The sequence below is a fragment of the Camelus dromedarius genome, chromosome 24, assembly GCF_036321535.1.
Source record: "Camelus dromedarius isolate mCamDro1 chromosome 24, mCamDro1.pat, whole genome shotgun sequence".
NCBI classification, from domain to species: domain Eukaryota; kingdom Metazoa; phylum Chordata; class Mammalia; order Artiodactyla; family Camelidae; genus Camelus; species Camelus dromedarius.
In genome coordinates, this window is record NC_087459.1 from 28,968,687 (window position 1) to 28,985,391 (window position 16,705).

The following is a 16,705-nucleotide window of genomic DNA, read 5'->3' on the forward strand; positions in this document are numbered from 1 at the left end:
ACGCCAAAGCACATAGTAGGCCCTTTATGAGTGTGTGTGGATTCTCCATAGTGAGCAAGGAACGAGATGGGGAGGTGGGAAGGGTGGAATATGGATGGAAAGGGTCCAGGCATTGTGGCCAGCCTGGTTCCTCATCAGGCCGGTGCATCTGTATGGGTGACTGTGTGTGATCAACGACTGGAGAGAAAATGCAAGTCAGCACCTTCGTGAACAAGTCTTCGTTGTTTCTTTATATTGGGAGCCAGACAAGGACACACCTGAGTGTGTGAAATGTCCCTGCTCTACCGCTGACAGCCTTTCTGAACCTCCTGGCTCTCAATTTCCACATCCAAGAAAAGGAATAATACGATGTTTGGGATTTGCTTCAAATACTCCAGCACAATACAACAAAGGATACTGGGGGTATAGACCGAACAATTTGGCGGTGAGTTGATAATTGTTCATGCTGGGTACCTGGGAGATCATGATACCATTCTCTCTACTTTGGGGCCTGTTTGAAAATTGTCCTAAGAGTCCACTTTAAAAAATTAGGACAGGGGAGAAAAACAGGTTCTTCCTCATACAGTTACTGTGAAAACCAGCGAAGATATGACAATAACAGCTGCAGCGGCACCATAACAATTTACTGGGCGCTTATGGGGTGGCAGGCACCCAGCAGAATCCTGGTTAACTTCCTTCCCACTCTTCTGCGTGTCTGTAGGCCAATGGCAGCAAGTGTCTACAAGTAAGGGAATCCCTGGCCTCCCCGCTAACTCCTCCCCCCTAACTCCTCCCCCTTTCTCTCCGCCCTCCACGGCCCCTCCCTCCGAGGAAGAGCTGGGCTAGGGCCCAGCAGGTGTGGGGTTAAGGCAGCCTGTTCCGGGCCCCTGGAACAGCAGCGGCGGCAGCAACTGCACCAGCAGCGGCGGTGGCAGGCCTGGCCCCGGGCCAGTTGGCCGGGAGCCCCAGGAGCGAGAGAGGGCGGAGGAAGAGGAGGAGGAGGAGGAGGAGGAGAGGAGCAGTCAGCAGGCCCGAGGAGGCAGGACTTCCTGGTGTGGGGGTTGTCAACAGCCCAGAAAGAGAGACTGAGAGGAGCGGAGGAGCGGAGAGAGACCCAGCGGTGCCACGCGGGAGGAGGCTTGGGAGAGCCGCTCGCCGCGACCACCGAGGCGGCTCCACCTAGAGGATTGGGGGGCTGAGCCGCCCCCTCCCGCGTCCGTCCGCAGACCTTCGGGGACTTAAGAGGCCGCGCCTGGGTTCCGCCAAGGAGGCGGGGGTTCCTTCTTTTCTGGACAGCAAACTTTCCGCGGAGATGCCTTGTGGGGCGAGGTGCGGCCCCCAAAGAGGGCTGGACAGCCTCTGATCGCCGCCTGCGCCCCTCCAGCCCCAGCAGCTGGGGCCAGGAGGCCCCAGGGAGAGAACAGCCCAACAGCTTAGGCGGCTGGGACCCCCGGCCCAGCTGTGTGGCCGCGGCCGAGAGGTAGGGCTCTGGACTGGGCGGGGCGTGGCGCTGGGGCGGCAGGGCAGGGCCTGCCCCGGGGATGGGGGAGCTGGGGCGCGGGGGGGGGCCTCGGGGGCCCAGCAGAGGTCTCCCGGAGGCCTGATCAGGCTGAGGAGCGGCTTCACCCCTGTTCACCCAAGACTTGAAGCCCTTGCCCTTGGGTGGGACGGCTTGGGTCCCGTAAGTTTGAATCTCAGCGAGAAATGCTCAGCTTTGGATCTGGGCTGCCTCTTCCTGCTCTCTGTGACCTCCCCAATCTGTCCCCTCTGCTCTGGTCTCTGTCATCTCTGTCTCTTTGTCTCTGGGTCTCTGGCGGTTTCCCCTTCCTCCCTCACTCTGCTCCCCAGAGAGGAAGCCCCGGAGATGGCCTGCCCACTGCTTTCTCATACACACACACTCTCTCTCTTTTTCTAGTTTGCAAACTCAGCTCTGGAGTTCGGCAGCAACAGCAGCAGGAAAAACCTGCCCCTGCCCCCCCTACTCCCGCCGCCTCCCCTACCCTCTTCTCCCTTCACCAACCAGGCACCCACAGTTCCCGCCAGGCCCTTCTGCCATGTTGGACCCAGACGTCGCCCGGGGCCCTGATGTCCCCGCCATGTGGCCCCCCTGTTCCAGGGGCGCCTGAGCCCCTCGAAGAGCCATCACCGCCCCCCTGCCCACCTTGGCCCAGTCCTGAGCCCCAGGGACCATGAGTGGGGGCAAGAAGAAGAGTAGTTTCCAAATCACCAGCGTCACCACGGACTATGAGGGTCCAGGGAGCCCAGGGGCTTCAGATCCCCCTGCCCTGCCAGGCCCCACCGGGCTCCAGCCCCGCCTGCCCAATGGGGAGCCCAACCCTGAGCCAGGGGGCAAGGGCACCCCCCGGAACGGCTCCCCACCGCCTGGGGCCCCCGCCTCCCGTTTCCGGGTGGTGAAGCTGCCCCAAGGCCTGGGAGAGCCTTATCGCCGGGGCCGCTGGACATGTGTGGATGTTTACGAGAGAGACCTGGAGCCCCCTAGCTTCGGCCGGCTCCTGGAGGGAATTCGAGGGGCCTCAGGGGGCACCGGGGGCAGATCTTTGGATTCCAGGTTGGAGCTGGCCAGCTTGGGCCTGGGCGCCCCTATCCCACAGCCAGGCCTGTCTCAGGGCCCCACCTCCTGGCTCCGCCCGCCCCCCACCTCCCCTGGACCTCAGGCCCGCTCCTTCACCGGGGGTCTGGGCCAACTGGCAGTGCCTGGCAAGGCCAAGGTGGAGACACCCCCTCTGTCGGCCTCCCCACCCCAGCAGCGCCCCCCAGAGCCCGGGACAGGGGATAGCACGGGCACTTCCCGGGCCGCCACACCCCTGCCCTCATTGAGGGTAGAAGGGGAGGCAGGGGGCTCAACAGCGGGAACCCCTCCACTGTCCCGTGCAAAGGATGGAGCCTTGCGGCTGAGGATGGAGTTGGTTGCTCCGGAGGAGATGGGGCAGGTAAGAGCTGGGTTCCAGGGTTGGGGAGACACCTGAGGGGTGGTGCTTGTCCATCTCGACCTTGGCCTCCACATCCATACTGCCCTCTCCCTGCTCCAGCGTCACCTGTCTGTCAGATCAGACAGCTCCTCTTTTTCCTGCCTGCCATCTCACTTAGAAGTTCATTCCTACTCCTCACATGGTCCTTGTTTTCTCTCTTAGGTTCCTTCTTCCCCACATTCTACACTTTCTTTCTCTTTGGCCTTTGATTTGTTGCTTTTGGTCCAAGTCTCCATCAGGTAGCCCAGTCCCGTCTCTCCATCATGGAGATGTGACTTCTTCCCTTTGGCCTTCATCTTCTGTCTTGGCCTCACTTCTTCAGGCATTCAGGGATAGAGGCCCCAGGCAGGGCTAGGGTGGTTGGGCTTTTGGGAGGGGAGCTGCCAGGGTTGGAGGTGAGGGGTAAAAAGTTGGCATTCCACTGTAAATCTCTCCTTTGTAGTCCCATGTCCAAGTGCGGTGGGCAACGGCAGGCCAGGGTGGGGAGAGGTCTTCCTTCTTTCTTCTTGTCATCCATCCCAGCCCCATCTCCAGCTTTGTCCAAAGTCAAATTTCTCAGAGACATTGAGGAATTGAGTTGGGGTGAGGGGACCCTTTACAAGGGTTTGGCTGGTTCATCCTTTCTACCCCAGTTGTCTATCTCAGTTCCCTGCATCTGGGCCTCTCCAGGATCAATCACTGAGGGTGGCCACCATGGAGTGGGAGAGAGGTGGGAAGCAGCCGAGAAAGACAAATCCTTTGCTCTTTCTGCTTCCTGTCTCCAAAAGAGGAACAAGTCTGGGCTGGGGGGCAGGAGGCCTGGGTCCTTGGGGTGGGGGGCAGGTAGCCAGGGATGTTGGATGTGTCTGTCCTGAAGGAGAAAATAACACCTTGGACACAGGAGGAAAGGCAGGGGGTGTGAGGATGAGAACTTTCCCCCTTCCTGGCCTTGGGCACAAACCACAGTATAAAAATAACCTGAGACTGTGTGTCTGGGCCCTGTCAAGACCGGTCAGGACCGGCTCCCCCCACCCCCTCCTTGCCTCAAACTCACATCTCTCATACCACCCCCCAACTTTCCTTGAGTTCTTTCATTCAGTTCCTACCCCAGGGGAGAAGATGCTGTTTCCTTTACTGGTCCCTGTCCCCACACTCTTCCAAAGCAAGCCCTGTTTGCCCCCAACCTTGGCCCTCTCTATCCTTAGGCCCTGCCTGAGCTTCCCTTGGGCCTGCAATCCCTGCCCCTCTTTCCTCTGTGCTCCTAGCCCCCTTTCCTTCCCTCACACCATGATCTCTTCCTGAGTACATGCATCTGTGCTGCTGTTTCCCTGCCCCAAAGTCTGTCTTCCTTCTATACTCCCCCATGCCTCTTCTCCTAGGTTACCTCTAACAGGGGCCTGGAGGAGGGCCGGGAGCACTACCTGGGCTCCCTTCCTCTGTGTTGTCCCTCTAACCACCCTGGACTCTCTGTTCTTGGCTTTTCTGAGAAGCTGGGGCCTCCCGGGGCCTCACAGAAGCGTCTTGTTCCTGTGGCCCCCGCCCTTTTGCAGCCACCCCCAGCGCCTGTTGGCCTGTGTGGGTCCCCGCCCAGGCTCCGCCTCCCTCCATCCCAGAAACCACTCTCCCCTCATCCCTCCCCACAAGAGCCGACAGCGGGAGCAGAACTTCACCTGAGTCCGGAGAAGTTTGAGAACGAGAAGCTAGAATGGATAGAGGAGGGTTGGGGGAGGGAGGTGGAGGACCAGTTTCTGAGGATTCATTCATTCTACAAATAGCTATTGAACAAATTATAAGCTCTGTCCTCTGGAGCTTACCTTCCTGCAGCAGAGAGGCAAAAATACTTTAATTTCAGTAATATTAGATGCTATAAAAAAATAGAGTTCAGTGGAATTCACTAGTCAAAGGATGGGGAAGTGCCTCTCTGAGGAAGTGATATTTGAGTCGCTTTAAGAAGTCAAGTGACAGAAGGCAGACACTCTCTGACTGGCCTCTGATTAGGGGTCCTGGTTCAGGTGGTGGAAGGATTTAGGAGTACAGACCAGAGCCCCTCTCTGGTACCCCATGAGCCATTTTTTGGAAGCCACTCACCCAGTCCTCAGGATGGTTGCTGTTTCCCTTGCCTCTAATACCTGCCCAATGCCTTCCCCAGAGCTGGGGGAAAGAAGGGCTGTAGGGGCAGGATGCCTGGGTCCTAAGTCCTTGTAAGACAGGGGATGTGTGGGGAGAGGTGGGAAGGGAGGAAGACCATTAGGTAAACGGTAAGGTGGCTGGATCTTTCTCTTGCTCGATGTGATGGTTCCTACCTCTCTATCTCCAGGTGCCCCCACTCGACTCTCGCCCCAGCTCCCCTGCCCTCTACTTCTTCCCTGATGCCAGTCTGGTTCACAAGTCTCCAGACCCCTTTGGAGCAGCGGCTGCCCAGAGCCTCAGCCTCGCCCGCTCCATGCTGGCCATCAGTGGCCACCTGGACAGCGATGATGATAGGTAGGTGGGCTCAGGCTCCCCACCCAGCATTTGGGATAGCCGCATGAAACTGCCTGGTGTCCTTCCCCCAACCTGAACTTGGAGAGGACTTCTTAAACAGAGAAGCCTGGCTTGGGCATAACACACTGGACAGTTGATTTGAGACCTACTCCCTCTCTGTGGAGAGAGCTGGGTGGAACTCCCTGGCTAGGATTGTCAAATCGTAGACTTTTTTAGAGTTTGAAGGGAGTCATTGTTGTCAAATTCCAGAGCTCTTGCAGATTTAGCGATCATCTGGCCAGTCCTAAGAATTTACTGGCAAATGTGCTGGAGAGGAGAATAGGGAGTCAGCCACCTCCCAGTTCTCCCTCTCCCTATGGAGGGCAATGGGATGCCTGTCTTTAGAGGTAACATCTTTATAGTCCATGCCAACTACTTTAGGATCCCGGGACCTCTAGTACCAAGAAAGCATGTCTCTAAGGTTTTGTTCTCTGCACTAGGATCACCAAGGGGGCTGAGCCCTCCCCTGCAGCCAAGGCCAAGCCAAAGCTATGGCGAGGTGGGCTATTGGTGGCAGGGAAGGCATAAGAGACCAGGATCTGCTGAGGTTTGCCCTTCAGGGGAGAATGCCCTGTTCATGGCACGGTGGGCAGAACTTCCTGTTTCGAGGGCCAGGTTTCAACACAGGAGTGTCAGCAAGCTGAAGGGAGGAACAAAATCGCAAGTCAGATAGCCAAGCTGCTCCCTTCTGCCTGTGGACTGCTAGGAACCCACGCGAAGTGCCAGGGAGTCGCCCCTTTTATTTTGGAGGGAGGAGTGGGACTTCCTGTTTGCAGCCCTCGGTGGGGAGGGACTTCCTGTTTGGAAGGCAGTAGGGGGCGGGGCTTAGTGGGTTCTGGGGGCCCTAGTCTGGAGGGGCGGAGGGGCGTCTCTCCTTCCTGCCTTCAACTCTCATGGCGCCACCCTCCCCAGAATCAGGGACTGAGTCCCACCAAAGAAGAGGGTCTGGGGCCTTGAGAGATAGCCGGGAGCCAGAGAGGAGAGGGAGTGATAGGAGGCGATGGGATGGAGGGCCAGGGGCCTGGTCCGGGGCGTGGGGAATGGAGGACAGAGCAAGGCTGGGCACAGCCGCTTCTGGGCTCCTTGCTCTAAGGAATGTGTGAGGTGTGAGGTCGGCCAGGGCCGAGAGAGTCACCTGCCCTCATCGCTGCTATTCTCAGCACTTCCCACCCGCTCCCCCTCCCACTTGGGAGGTTCCCTGGCACAGGGCTCGCGTCCCTCCCCCACCCCTGTTGATTTCAGAGGCCAGCCTCCTGCTTTCTCTTAGAGAGTTTTGCCTCCAGAAGCCTCCGCAGCTCTGTTCTTTTTGGCTTGTCCCCTCCCTCCCTTCCTCCTCCTGTCCCACCCCCTCGAACACCCCAGTCTGACCGGTCCGCCTCCCAGCCTCCACTTTACCCTGCTGAGCTCCAAGCCTCTGGGGCTTAAGCCCAGCCCAGCCCCTTCTGCTCCACCCTGCTGGGCCAGAGGATTTGGGCTGGGCCACCTCCTTGGCCCCCTGGAATGGGGCATGTAGCCCCCACCGCACCTCTCTTGTGTGCCCAGAGCTGGCAGAACAGGGTCTAAGTGGCATGAACCCTCCCTTTTGAGAGGGAAGGTGTGTTGGGGTGTTAAGTGCCTGAATCTCAAAGCTGGGGATACCTGATCAATCCTAGAGTCTGGGGATAGGAGAACAGAGGGTGCATGGTAAGTTCAAGCTGGTCACACGCTCCTGGGTTGCCAAGAACCTTCATGTCCCCAACAGGGTCTGGCAGTTGGGAGGTACTTGAATAAGTTGATGGATGGGTGAGGGGATGGTTGGATGGCCCACATGGGGGATCCAGGCATTATACAGAATGAATTCCAGGAACTCAGGAAAGAAAATGTACATTTATTTATCCAGTGCTTCCTTGGGGTCAGGTGCTACCTCTTATCTCACATAATCCTAAGAGCAACCCCATGATCCCCACTTCCCAGATAAAGAAACTGAGACGCTGAGGAGGAAGATTCTAGAAACTTGCCTAAGGTCACCCAGCTAGTAAGTGGCAGGACTGCTGTCGGAGCCTAGGTCTGACCCCAAAGCCATATTCTCTCCACTTTCCTACTGGGATGCCTGTGTCCCAAGAGAAGAGGAGGAGGCAACCATCTCTGGGATGCCCTTTCTCTCCAGGACAGAAGCAGAGACAGCTCTCCCAATCCAGGCAAGGAGCCATCTTCCCCTCCTCCCTGCCCCGGTCCCGCCCCAAAGGCACCACAGATCCGGGAGGGAGTGTAGACAGGGCAGCCGGATGCCACTTTGTTGGCCTCAGGCCCAGCCCCTGGGGGCTCCTCAAAACACAGTGAGGGAGCAGGGCTGGCCCTTGTTCCCAGGATCAGAACCTCCCCACCTCTCCCAGGTGTCCTGCTTCTTTATCTTATCCTCATTTTGAGGCTGTTTCCTTTGACCTTCAAAAAGGAAGACCAACCTCTACCGCTGTCCTTGTCCCAGGACCTAAGAGTCCTGCAGGGCCAGAGCCCCCTGTTGTGCACGTCTCACACTGCACAGCTCCAGGGGGCGCCACTTACATTTGAAGTCACTGTCGACACTTGAAGTCATGACAGTTTTCTGGAAGATGGCAATAAGTGTCTTGAAGAAGGGGGCATTTTGTTCTCTGACAAAGTTGCTTTGAGTTCTTGTGTGAAAGCTGATCTCATCCAGTCAACCCCAGGCTTCCTGCTCCTGACCCTGCTCAGGGATTCCAGTACAGTGCTGGTCCAAACAGAGGGCTTGGGTTGCCAGAGTCCTGGTCCCTTGAAGTGTTAATGTTAGAATGTGACAGCGGAAAAGTGCTGTCGAAAACTCTCCAGCGCTAGATAAACAGGAGATAATCATCTTTTAGCCAACAAATGTTTATTGTTGTCTTATTCCTTTATTTCTGGCCAGCAGGAACAACTTAGTTGGCATCTTTACTGAGCATCCGCCAAGCAAGGCCAGTGTTCCTGTTCCTGTGAACCTGCCCCTCTTTGGTCTCTGTGTGTCCTGGGGGAGGGGGGACTCTGTGACACCCAGTCTCCACCCCAGTGTCTCAGATTGAAATAGCTTGAAAACTGTTTTGACTCTTCAGCTGGCTGGCCCGCCCTCCACTCAAACTTGTCCTCTCCCCCCAACCCCAGGAGTCCCAGATGTCCTTGCCCCAGCCCACCCTGTCCTGCTCTCTCAGGCCTGGTCACCCTCTTGGTTATTCCACCTGTCAGCGCCTTCTGCACCCAGAGCCTGGATGGGAAATGGAAAATTCCCAGTGCCCTCGTTCTCCCTTCCTTGCTGCAGGGCCTCATCCAAGGGTCACCTTGGATTGAGTGCTAATTCCCCCCACAGGGAAGCAGGTTGGAACTGACAACTAGGAGAGAGGGCTTGATAAGGGAGCACAAGGGTTGGGGCCGCCTTCTCGGAGAGGGGTGAAGCGGGGGGCTGGAGATCAGGACTGATGCTCCTGCAGTACTGGGGGGCATGGGTGGAGGGCTGGCCCTGGGGCTGGGGCAGCTGAGGCAGAAGCTGGACAAGGGTGGGTGGTGAGACATGGGGTGAGGCAGGAACATGGGCTGAGTGGTGGGGAGAGGGAGCCTTGGAGGATAGGACAGGGTGCAAAGGACTGTGCAGGCCCTGGGCCACAGAGAGACAGGCTTGAGGGAGAGCCAGGTACAGGACCCAGAGACTGGCTCTGGGGACCGTTGAGCCAGGCCTGAGTCGACCTCTGGTGGCCACTTAACAAACTGCAGCCAGACCCGCTCTCCCTGTCTTCCGCTCCCAGGGGTCTTCAAAGCCCCTGCTCCTGGTCCCAGTATCCCACCTGCAGACTCACCGTCCCATCCTCTCCTCAAGCTCTTGTGCCCTGCGAGGCCCCAGACACCAGACTCCGGTCCCAGGCTCAGACTGTGCTTGTCTTGTAGGCTCGGTCTCCGTTGCCATGGTAACCTTTTTCATTCCTCCTCACCCTTACCATGGGAGATGGGGGACCCTCTAGCTAGGCCCCATGGATCACCTGTGATATGGGCTTTGTGTTTTGGGGAGATGCTCATAGTCCCAAGAAGACTGCAGGCACATTAGAGACACCCCCTCCACACACACACACACACACACACACACACACACACACTCCCCATCAGCGCCACTCACTTTCTTCCCTCCCAGCTGGGAGCAGCTGCAGCCTCGAGGGAGGCCAGTGTTCATCCAGAGGGGTCAAGATGGGGTCAGAGGTGGGAAGAGGCTTCCCAGGAGCAGTCTCTCCCTCACCCTTCACACCCCTCCCTGGCCCAGGCCTCTGGCCCCGCAGCCCCTCCTCCATCCCGGCCCACCAGCTGACTTTCCTCAGCCGGCCCCCTCCCCTCTGCTCTGGGATTGGTGCCAGGGTGAGAAGGGGACACTGGCACTGACCGTGTCTGGGAATTCCCGCCCACCATGGAGCTGGCGGGAGGGGGTCCCCGTGTCCCTGAGGAGCCAATAGCAGCCAGGCTTTGCCCTGTGGGGTGGTGTATATCTTTCAGGCCAGCACCCCCTAGGCACCATCTCCTTTCTGCCTGCCTGGCACCAGCCAGACTCTACTCTGCCCGGGGGGCTTTGAGCCCCCCAGGCAGTCCTGATATAGCCTTCTCCCTCTGGGGAGGCCTGAGGACCCTTTCCCCTTGGGGATGGCCCAGCCAGGGGTCTCTGTCAAGTCCCTGGTGTCCTCATATGAGACCCGGGTAGTGGGGATGGCTCCAGGGCCTCCCCGGAAAAGGGGCTGTGTCTCCTCTCCTTGCTCCCCTCGGGGAGCATCCCCCATCCGAGGGCCATCTGGACCCCCACCCTACCGGGGCCCAGGGGGGCCCGGACAGCGGCCCTCACCCCGCCGGGGGATGGACAAAACCCTTCTCTCCCTGATTCTCTACTGTCACAGGTACAGGCAGGGATGTGGGTGGGAGGCTGCAGTGAATGGGGCTTGTGGAGGAGGCCAGAGCCTGCTCTGAGAAGCACCTGGAAGGCAGCAGGCTGGGGTATCCAGACACCTGGCTTGGCACCTGCTCCTCCTCTTCCTCCTGCTCCTCCTCCTCCTCACCTCTCGTCTCCCTGTGTCTCTCCAGTGGCTCCGGAAGCCTGGTTGGCATTGACAACAAGATCGAACAAGCCATGGTAAGAGAAGCCATTCTGGTCCTAGCAGGTCCCAGCTCACGTGCTGAATCCCAGGCCCTGCGTCCATTAGCCGGCCCAATGCTCCATCCCTGCTGTCCTCATTATTAGGGAATACTGACTCCCAGCTCCTCAGCCTGCTCCTAGTTGAGTTCCTGCACCCCCTTGCCTCCACCTGAGCCCTTTACGTTTCTTGGTTCCCACCCTGGCTCCTGGCCCCCATGTCTGTCTTTGGCCCTGGCCTTCCCTCTGTCCAGCATCCATGCCCACCTTCATACCCCACGCCCTGTCCCTTCCCTGTTTTACTTCTTCCCCAGTGGTCCCCCATCATCTGGGAGCAGGAGGCTCTCTCACACCCAGCTCCTCAAGGCACTGGGCAGGTGATGAGGTTGGGGTGGCCTGGGACCCCTGACGTTTTGCCTGTCCCTGGACCCCCAGGATTTGGTGAAGTCCCACCTCATGTTTGCGGTCCGGGAGGAGGTGGAGGTGCTGAAGGAGCAGATCCGGGACCTGGCTGAGCGGAATGCCGCGCTGGAGCAGGAGAATGGACTGCTGCGTGCCTTGGCCAGCCCCGAGCAGCTGGCCCAGCTGCCTTCCTCCGGGGTTCCGCGGCTTGGGCCCCCGGCGCCCAACGGGCCCTCCGTCTGAGCCTCCCTTCCCTCACAATGTGCCTTTGGGGGCTGCCACAGCTGCTGGGCCCTGCGCCAGCTGCCTGCCCCCTCTTCCTATGCAGCTTTAATGCCCCCGATCCCCAGGGATGGGAGTTGAAGGCTCAGAGGTGGCCTGCCCCTCACCCTTCCTTGATCTCCCAATAGTGCCCAGGGACTGGGTTGGGACATCCCCGGGCATCGATGGAGGAAGGAGGGCATCAGGACGGGGTGTTAGATGGAGCCCTTCTTCCTCCCTCCCTAGGTGTCAGTGCTCTGGGACCCCTGGCAGTAGATGGCTTGAGGGAGTTGGAGGCTCCCTGGCAGACACCCCATCCCCACCTTGTTCCCTCGAGTGCCCCCCTCTCCTCTGAGGGGAGGGAATATGGACAGTGTCTGGAAGTTCTGGGATTCAGGTTGTTATTAAAATAATAATTATAATTAAAAAATCCGAAGAAACTTGAATCTGGAGGTTGGCATCTCATTGCTTGTGTCCAGAGGGACCTGCACCAACAGTGTCCACATGTGGGAGAAAAACCCAGTCTCCGGGCTCCCCTGGAGGTTTTGTCCGGCCTGGGGAGGTCTAACGTGGCTCAGAGTGGAGGTGCGGGAAGACAAGGGAGCCAGCGTCCTGGGTCCTGGGAAGGGGCAGGCGAGGCGAGGCAGAGGGAGTGGAGGGGGAGGGGGGCGTCGGCCCACGTGCTGGTGGGGGACAGGGAAACAATGAGGCCTTTGGTGATTGTGCCGGATCCACCCCCAACTTCCCAGCGTGTCCCCTCTGCGGGCTGGATCCGGGTGGTTGCTTGGGGGCGGGGCGGGGGGCCTTGAATGGGCGCCTTGTCTGAGCGCTGGGTGTGGGCCAGGCTCCCTGGGCACACGGTGCCCTCGCCAGGCCTGGCTAGCCTCCGTGGCTTCCACCCCCAGCTGGCTGAGGATGGGGCCCTGTGGGTGAGCAGTCCCCTCCTTGACAGCCTCGGCTTGGCTCCCAGGCAGAAGAGGCAGGTAGGGAGAAGGACCCCATCTAGTGGGGAAGGGGGGAAAGCAGCAGCCTCCACTTCAGGAGAACCCTGGAGACGGGGACCTGCGGAGAGCAGGATACTGGAGGCCGGCCTGGGTTGGACTCCCGCCCTGGGGCTCCCAAGATTTACAAGACTTACGACTTGGGCAGATTCTTTGGTTTTTCTGAATCTTGTCTTCCTCATGGGTAAAATGGCACTGATGGTAATACCTACCTGACGGGCAACTGGGAGGGTTACATGACACACATGGGAAATGCCCAGTGAGTACCAGGTGCTCAGTAAATGTTAGGTTCCCTTCCCTGGATCTGGGGGAAGAAAGGTGAAGGTGAAGGGATTGGCTCTGGGGGTTTTGGAAAGGCCTCGGGGGTTGGGGTCAGGGCCAGGCAAGCTCTCACAATGGGCTAGAATTCTCCCTCCCTCTGGGTTCTCATCCACTTTTGACTCCTCTCCCTGTCCCAGGGAGGGGAGGAAGGGCCTAGGGTGAGTCACTGTGGGGATCTTTCCTCCTGGATTCTCTATTTCTTTCTTCACTGCTGTGCTTGAAGCTCCCGAAAGACCCCTTAGGTGGCGGCCATTGGCCTGCAGCCTGTCCCCCTCCCCTTCCCTACTGAACTAAATGCTGATTCTGCCCCCTACCTGGGGCTTGTGTATCTGGAGAGATGGCTGCGGTTGTGAGGTTTTTCCGATGGATTTGGCGCAAGATTAGTCGCTGGGTGAGTTTCAGAGACTGCCTCTTCCTCTTGACATGCTGGGGTGAGCAATACTGGTCCATGACCTTTAGATCACAGAACCCCATCCCCCACTCCCTCACCTGGCCTCCCTCTCCTCCTGGCCTCCTGTGGCCAAACAAGACGGGGAAGGAGGAGGTGAGGGACAGGACTATCGGGGAGGAGGCCAGGACAGTCACTGCCCCTTCTCCTCTGGGTCTTCTCTTCTGCTCACTGTTGTCTCTTGATCTGCCCCCTCTCCTGTCTCTCCTTGTCTTAGCTTTTCTTCTGGAAACACAAAGCTAAGTCAACCGTCATAGAACACACTGATTCCAAGAAAAATGTTTCGAAGGTAGATAAGGCTTCCAAGGTGGTTGAGACTTTGAAGTTGGTTGAGCCCGCCAAAGAGGCTAAGGCCTCCAAGATGGATGTGTCCCCCAAAGTGGCTGATCCCTGCACGTTGGCCAAGACCACCACGGATGGAGCTGCGGTGGAAGCAGGCCAAGGGAGAAGATCGCTGTTGCAGCTGCCACAGACTGCTGTCAAATCCGTCTCCGCGCTCATGGTCTCAGCCCTGCAGTCTGGCTGGCAGATGTGCAGCTGGAAGGTCAGCACCATAACTCCTTGTCCCCAACAGCCCTCCCACCCCCCCATCTCCCATCACTCATTCATGCTGGTCAGAGTATCAAATGGTGTGGTCACTCTGGAAAAACAGTTTGGTTGGTTCTTATAAAACTAAACCTACAATTATCATATGGCCCAGTGAGTGTACTCTTGGGTGTTTATCCCCAGATATATGAGATTTTACGTTCACACAAAAATCTGGATTTGAATGGTTATAGCAGCTTTGTTCATCACAGTCCAAACCAACCCAAATGTCCTTCAGTGGGTGGATGGTTAAACTGTGATAATCCATACCGTGGAATGCTTCTCCGCCATAAAAAGGGACAAACTGCAACAACTTGGATGGATCTCAAAGGAATTATGCTGAGTGAAAACCACCAGTCCCCAAAGGTTATAGATCGTATGATTCTATTTATATTATATACCATTCTTGCAATAACAAAATGATAGAAGTGAGCTCCAATTAGTGGTTTAGTGGTCGCCAGGGGCTGCGTGCGGAGGGGGAGAGAGGGGAGGTGAGTTGGTTACAAATGGGCAACATGAGGAATCTTTGTGTTGCTGTAAATCTCCTGTGTCTTGAATATGGCAGTTAGATACATGAACCTGCACATGTGATATAAAATTGGGTAGAATTCAACACACGTGCACACACACACACACAAAGTACAAAGTAAAACTGGGAAATAGGAATACATTCAGATCAGTGTATTGTATTGATGTCAGTATCCTCTGATATTGTACTAGAGTTTTGAAAGATTTTACTTTGGGGGAAATGGTTAAAGAGTATACACAAACTCTATTATTTCTCACAACTGCATGTCGATCAATAATTATCTCCAAGTCACAATTTTCATTTTAAAAAGGGAAGGTCTAGATCACTGCCAAGTAAGCTTATTTGGCCTTGAATAAAGTACTACTGCATTACCAATAATTTTCAAAAGTTTACCTGACTGCCCTGTGGAGGGAAGTCAGAAGGGGCCAAGATGAGACAGGCAGGAGGATCCATTGGAGGTGTTGCAGGCCAGGCTCAGAGGAAAGAATGTTCTGGATGGGGAGAGAGGCACCAGGTAGAACAAGTTAATGGATCAGAGCGATATTTAAAAGGTGGAATTGTTGTACTGGGTGGTTGATTGGGTGACAGTGAGGGGAGAGGGAGAGACAGAAGTCAGAGCAGGATGGAGACATTCACTGAGAGCAGGGGCAGACTTAGGGGAGAAAGTGACACGTTTAGGGTGGACATCTGCAGGGAGATGTCTAGGAGGCAGTGGGATATACAGGCCTGGAGGTCAGGAGAGAGCTTTGGGTTGGAGACAGAGGTCAGGGTGACCTTTATTTTGATATGCTCTCCATGGAACCCTGGTGGGGACTCAGACAAGGTCCCTGTCTTCCAGAAGGTTGTATTCTTCTATTGAAAACATGAATCTACAGAACAAATAATGTAGAAAATGTGGTATGGGTGAACACAAGAGTAGAGACAGCCCAAGAAGGCTTCCCGGAGGAGGCAGTGCCAAGCTGAGGCCTGACAGAGGAGGTGGAATTAGAAAAACCTTTGCTGTTTATCTGCAGGTGGTTCCACCAGCACCATGCTATTCATGTGTGCTTATCTTCTCTCTTTCACAGTCATCCGTGAGTTCTACCTCAGTTGCCTCCCAAATGAAGACTGGATCCCCTTTGGAGTCGCGGGAGGCTGAGATGCTACGGGAAGTGTACTTGGTGCTGTGGGCCATTCGGAAACAACTGCGGCAGCTGGCCCGCAGGCAGGAGAGGCGGCGAAGGCGCTACATCCGGGCCCACACTTGCTCCCAAACTGACCCAGTTCAGGGCCTGAAACAGGATGCCCGGAGTCCTCTCTAGGGGAGCCCCACATCCTCAGAAAGCCCCCACCTCACTCTTAGGTAAGGTTGGAACAGAAGTCAGGGCAGCAGTCCAGGAGTTGTGAGTGAGGAGAAGTGTTCATTACTGTCACCTCTCATCAGGACCCCAAGGCCTGGCCTGGGGTCCCACATACTCCCCTTCATTCCTTTTATTCAGTTTGTAAAAAATTATCAAAATGTTGGGAAATAAATTTCAGGTATTTCTGAGTAGATGTAGAGTGTGTTTGTGGATGGCCAGAGGCAAGCAGGGGAACTTGGGTGGCACAGGGAGGAGCACCTGAGGTGGTGGCCCAGATATGAATGGGAGTAACTTCTGCGCCTGCTGTTGGGGGGGTGGGGGTGGCGGGGAGGGTCAAATGGCCAGGCTTTGGGCTCACGCACACTTCTAGGGGCCGAACTGCCGTTGGCCAATCAGCCCGGCCAGTCACGACAGCATCAGCACCGACCGGTTCATTGGTTGGGTACCAGGTGCCGAGCCCGCGCTCTCCCTGGAAATCCTACAACAGACTGTTGTAGATGTTACGGGACTTGTCCAAGACCCCACGGCGAACAAGACCTCGCTGGAAACTTCGTCTCCGAAGCCAACCCACTGCCCGGCCTCTCTGGCGCTCTTGGGCTCAGCCATGGAGAGGGTCAGTGTCTTCCACGTGGCGGCCGCCGACTCTCATCAGGCTGTGCGAGCCCCGCCCCCGCCGAGAGCGGCCAAAAACTACACCTCCCAGGGTTCCCGGCGGCGGGGCGGGGCCGCGGGGCAGAAGGCGAGGGCGGGGGCCCTGGGGTCGCGGTCGGAGGAATCGGAAGGATTTTCGTCTGGCCCCGTGGGACCAGCGGCCGGGCGTGAGGCGCTGGCGATCTGGAGGGAGGTTCGGGGGCGGGGGTCAACACGAGGTGAGACCGTGGGGCCTCAAGTCCCCTCTCTGGCTTAGCCTGACCTCTTGCCAGGCTACGCAAAGGCGCAGAGGTGGCTCCGCAAGGAAAAGCAGAGCTATTTCACAAGACGGCAAAATTCGGGGATGTCAGAGTTCATAAAGCTTGGAGGTGTGGGGAGGAGCGAGCGTTAGCATCAGGACCGAGCCTAGGGGGCAGCAGAGGCCCCGGGAGCGGAGGAGGGATGAGTGTGCCGATGGGTCTTGCTCCCAGAGAGGTTAGTTTGAGTAGCAGGCGGTGGGCGCTAGTAAAGCTGGGGGCCAGTGAAGAGCAACAGGGATGGTTTGCTGGAAGGACTCAGTATATTAGAGAAGTCA

The 16,705-nt window shown here is 57.2% G+C and overlaps 2 protein-coding genes across 4 annotated transcripts; both read left to right on the forward strand.

The window, feature by feature from the left end:
- The first annotated feature begins 793 nt into the window (after positions 1 to 793).
- On the forward strand, positions 794 to 11,702 carry TSC22D4 (TSC22 domain family member 4). Of its 2 annotated transcripts, none has more exons than XM_031432583.2 (5): positions 794 to 1,459; positions 1,895 to 2,930; positions 5,266 to 5,432; positions 10,545 to 10,593; positions 11,029 to 11,702. In XM_031432583.2, exons 2-5 carry the CDS (start codon positions 2,169 to 2,171, stop codon positions 11,236 to 11,238), a joined length of 1,188 nt encoding a protein of 395 aa, XP_031288443.1. In that variant the 5' UTR covers positions 794 to 1,459; positions 1,895 to 2,168; the 3' UTR covers positions 11,239 to 11,702. The 2 variants fall into 2 exon arrangements, with proteins under 2 accessions (XP_031288443.1, XP_031288444.1); XM_031432584.2 differs by lacking the exon at positions 794 to 1,459 and adding an exon at positions 1,544 to 1,660.
- Positions 11,703 to 11,829: 127 nt separating this feature from the next.
- On the forward strand, positions 11,830 to 15,671 carry SPACDR (sperm acrosome developmental regulator). Of its 2 annotated transcripts, none has more exons than XM_010996311.3 (3): positions 11,830 to 12,969; positions 13,244 to 13,570; positions 15,208 to 15,671. In XM_010996311.3, exons 1-3 carry the CDS (start codon positions 12,916 to 12,918, stop codon positions 15,439 to 15,441), a joined length of 615 nt encoding a protein of 204 aa, XP_010994613.1. In that variant the 5' UTR covers positions 11,830 to 12,915; the 3' UTR covers positions 15,442 to 15,671. The 2 variants fall into 2 exon arrangements, with proteins under 2 accessions (XP_010994613.1, XP_031288445.1); XM_031432585.2 differs by having other exon boundaries at positions 11,830 to 12,239.
- The last annotated feature ends 1,034 nt before the right edge of the window (positions 15,672 to 16,705 follow it).

What these genes read in the sequence shown, in the direction of transcription:
- TSC22D4 (XM_031432583.2), top strand. Translation starts at nt 2,169, where the DNA reads ATGAGTGGGGGCAAGAAGAAGAGTAGTTTCCAAATCACCAGCGTCACC. An exon ending in CTGGACAGCGATGATGATAG is followed by an intron (nt 5,433 to 10,544) that starts GTAGGTGGGCTC and finishes GTGTCTCTCCAG; the next exon opens with TGGCTCCGGAAGCCTGGTTG. An exon ending in ACAAGATCGAACAAGCCATG is followed by an intron (nt 10,594 to 11,028) that starts GTAAGAGAAGCC and finishes CTGGACCCCCAG; the next exon opens with GATTTGGTGAAGTCCCACCT.
- SPACDR (XM_031432585.2), top strand. Translation starts at nt 12,066, where the DNA reads ATGGGCGCCTTGTCTGAGCGCTGGGTGTGGGCCAGGCTCCCTGGGCAC. An exon ending in CTCCCAGGCAGAAGAGGCAG is followed by an intron (nt 12,240 to 13,243) that starts GTAGGGAGAAGG and finishes TCCTTGTCTTAG; the next exon opens with CTTTTCTTCTGGAAACACAA. An exon ending in GGCAGATGTGCAGCTGGAAG is followed by an intron (nt 13,571 to 15,207) that starts GTCAGCACCATA and finishes TCTCTTTCACAG; the next exon opens with TCATCCGTGAGTTCTACCTC.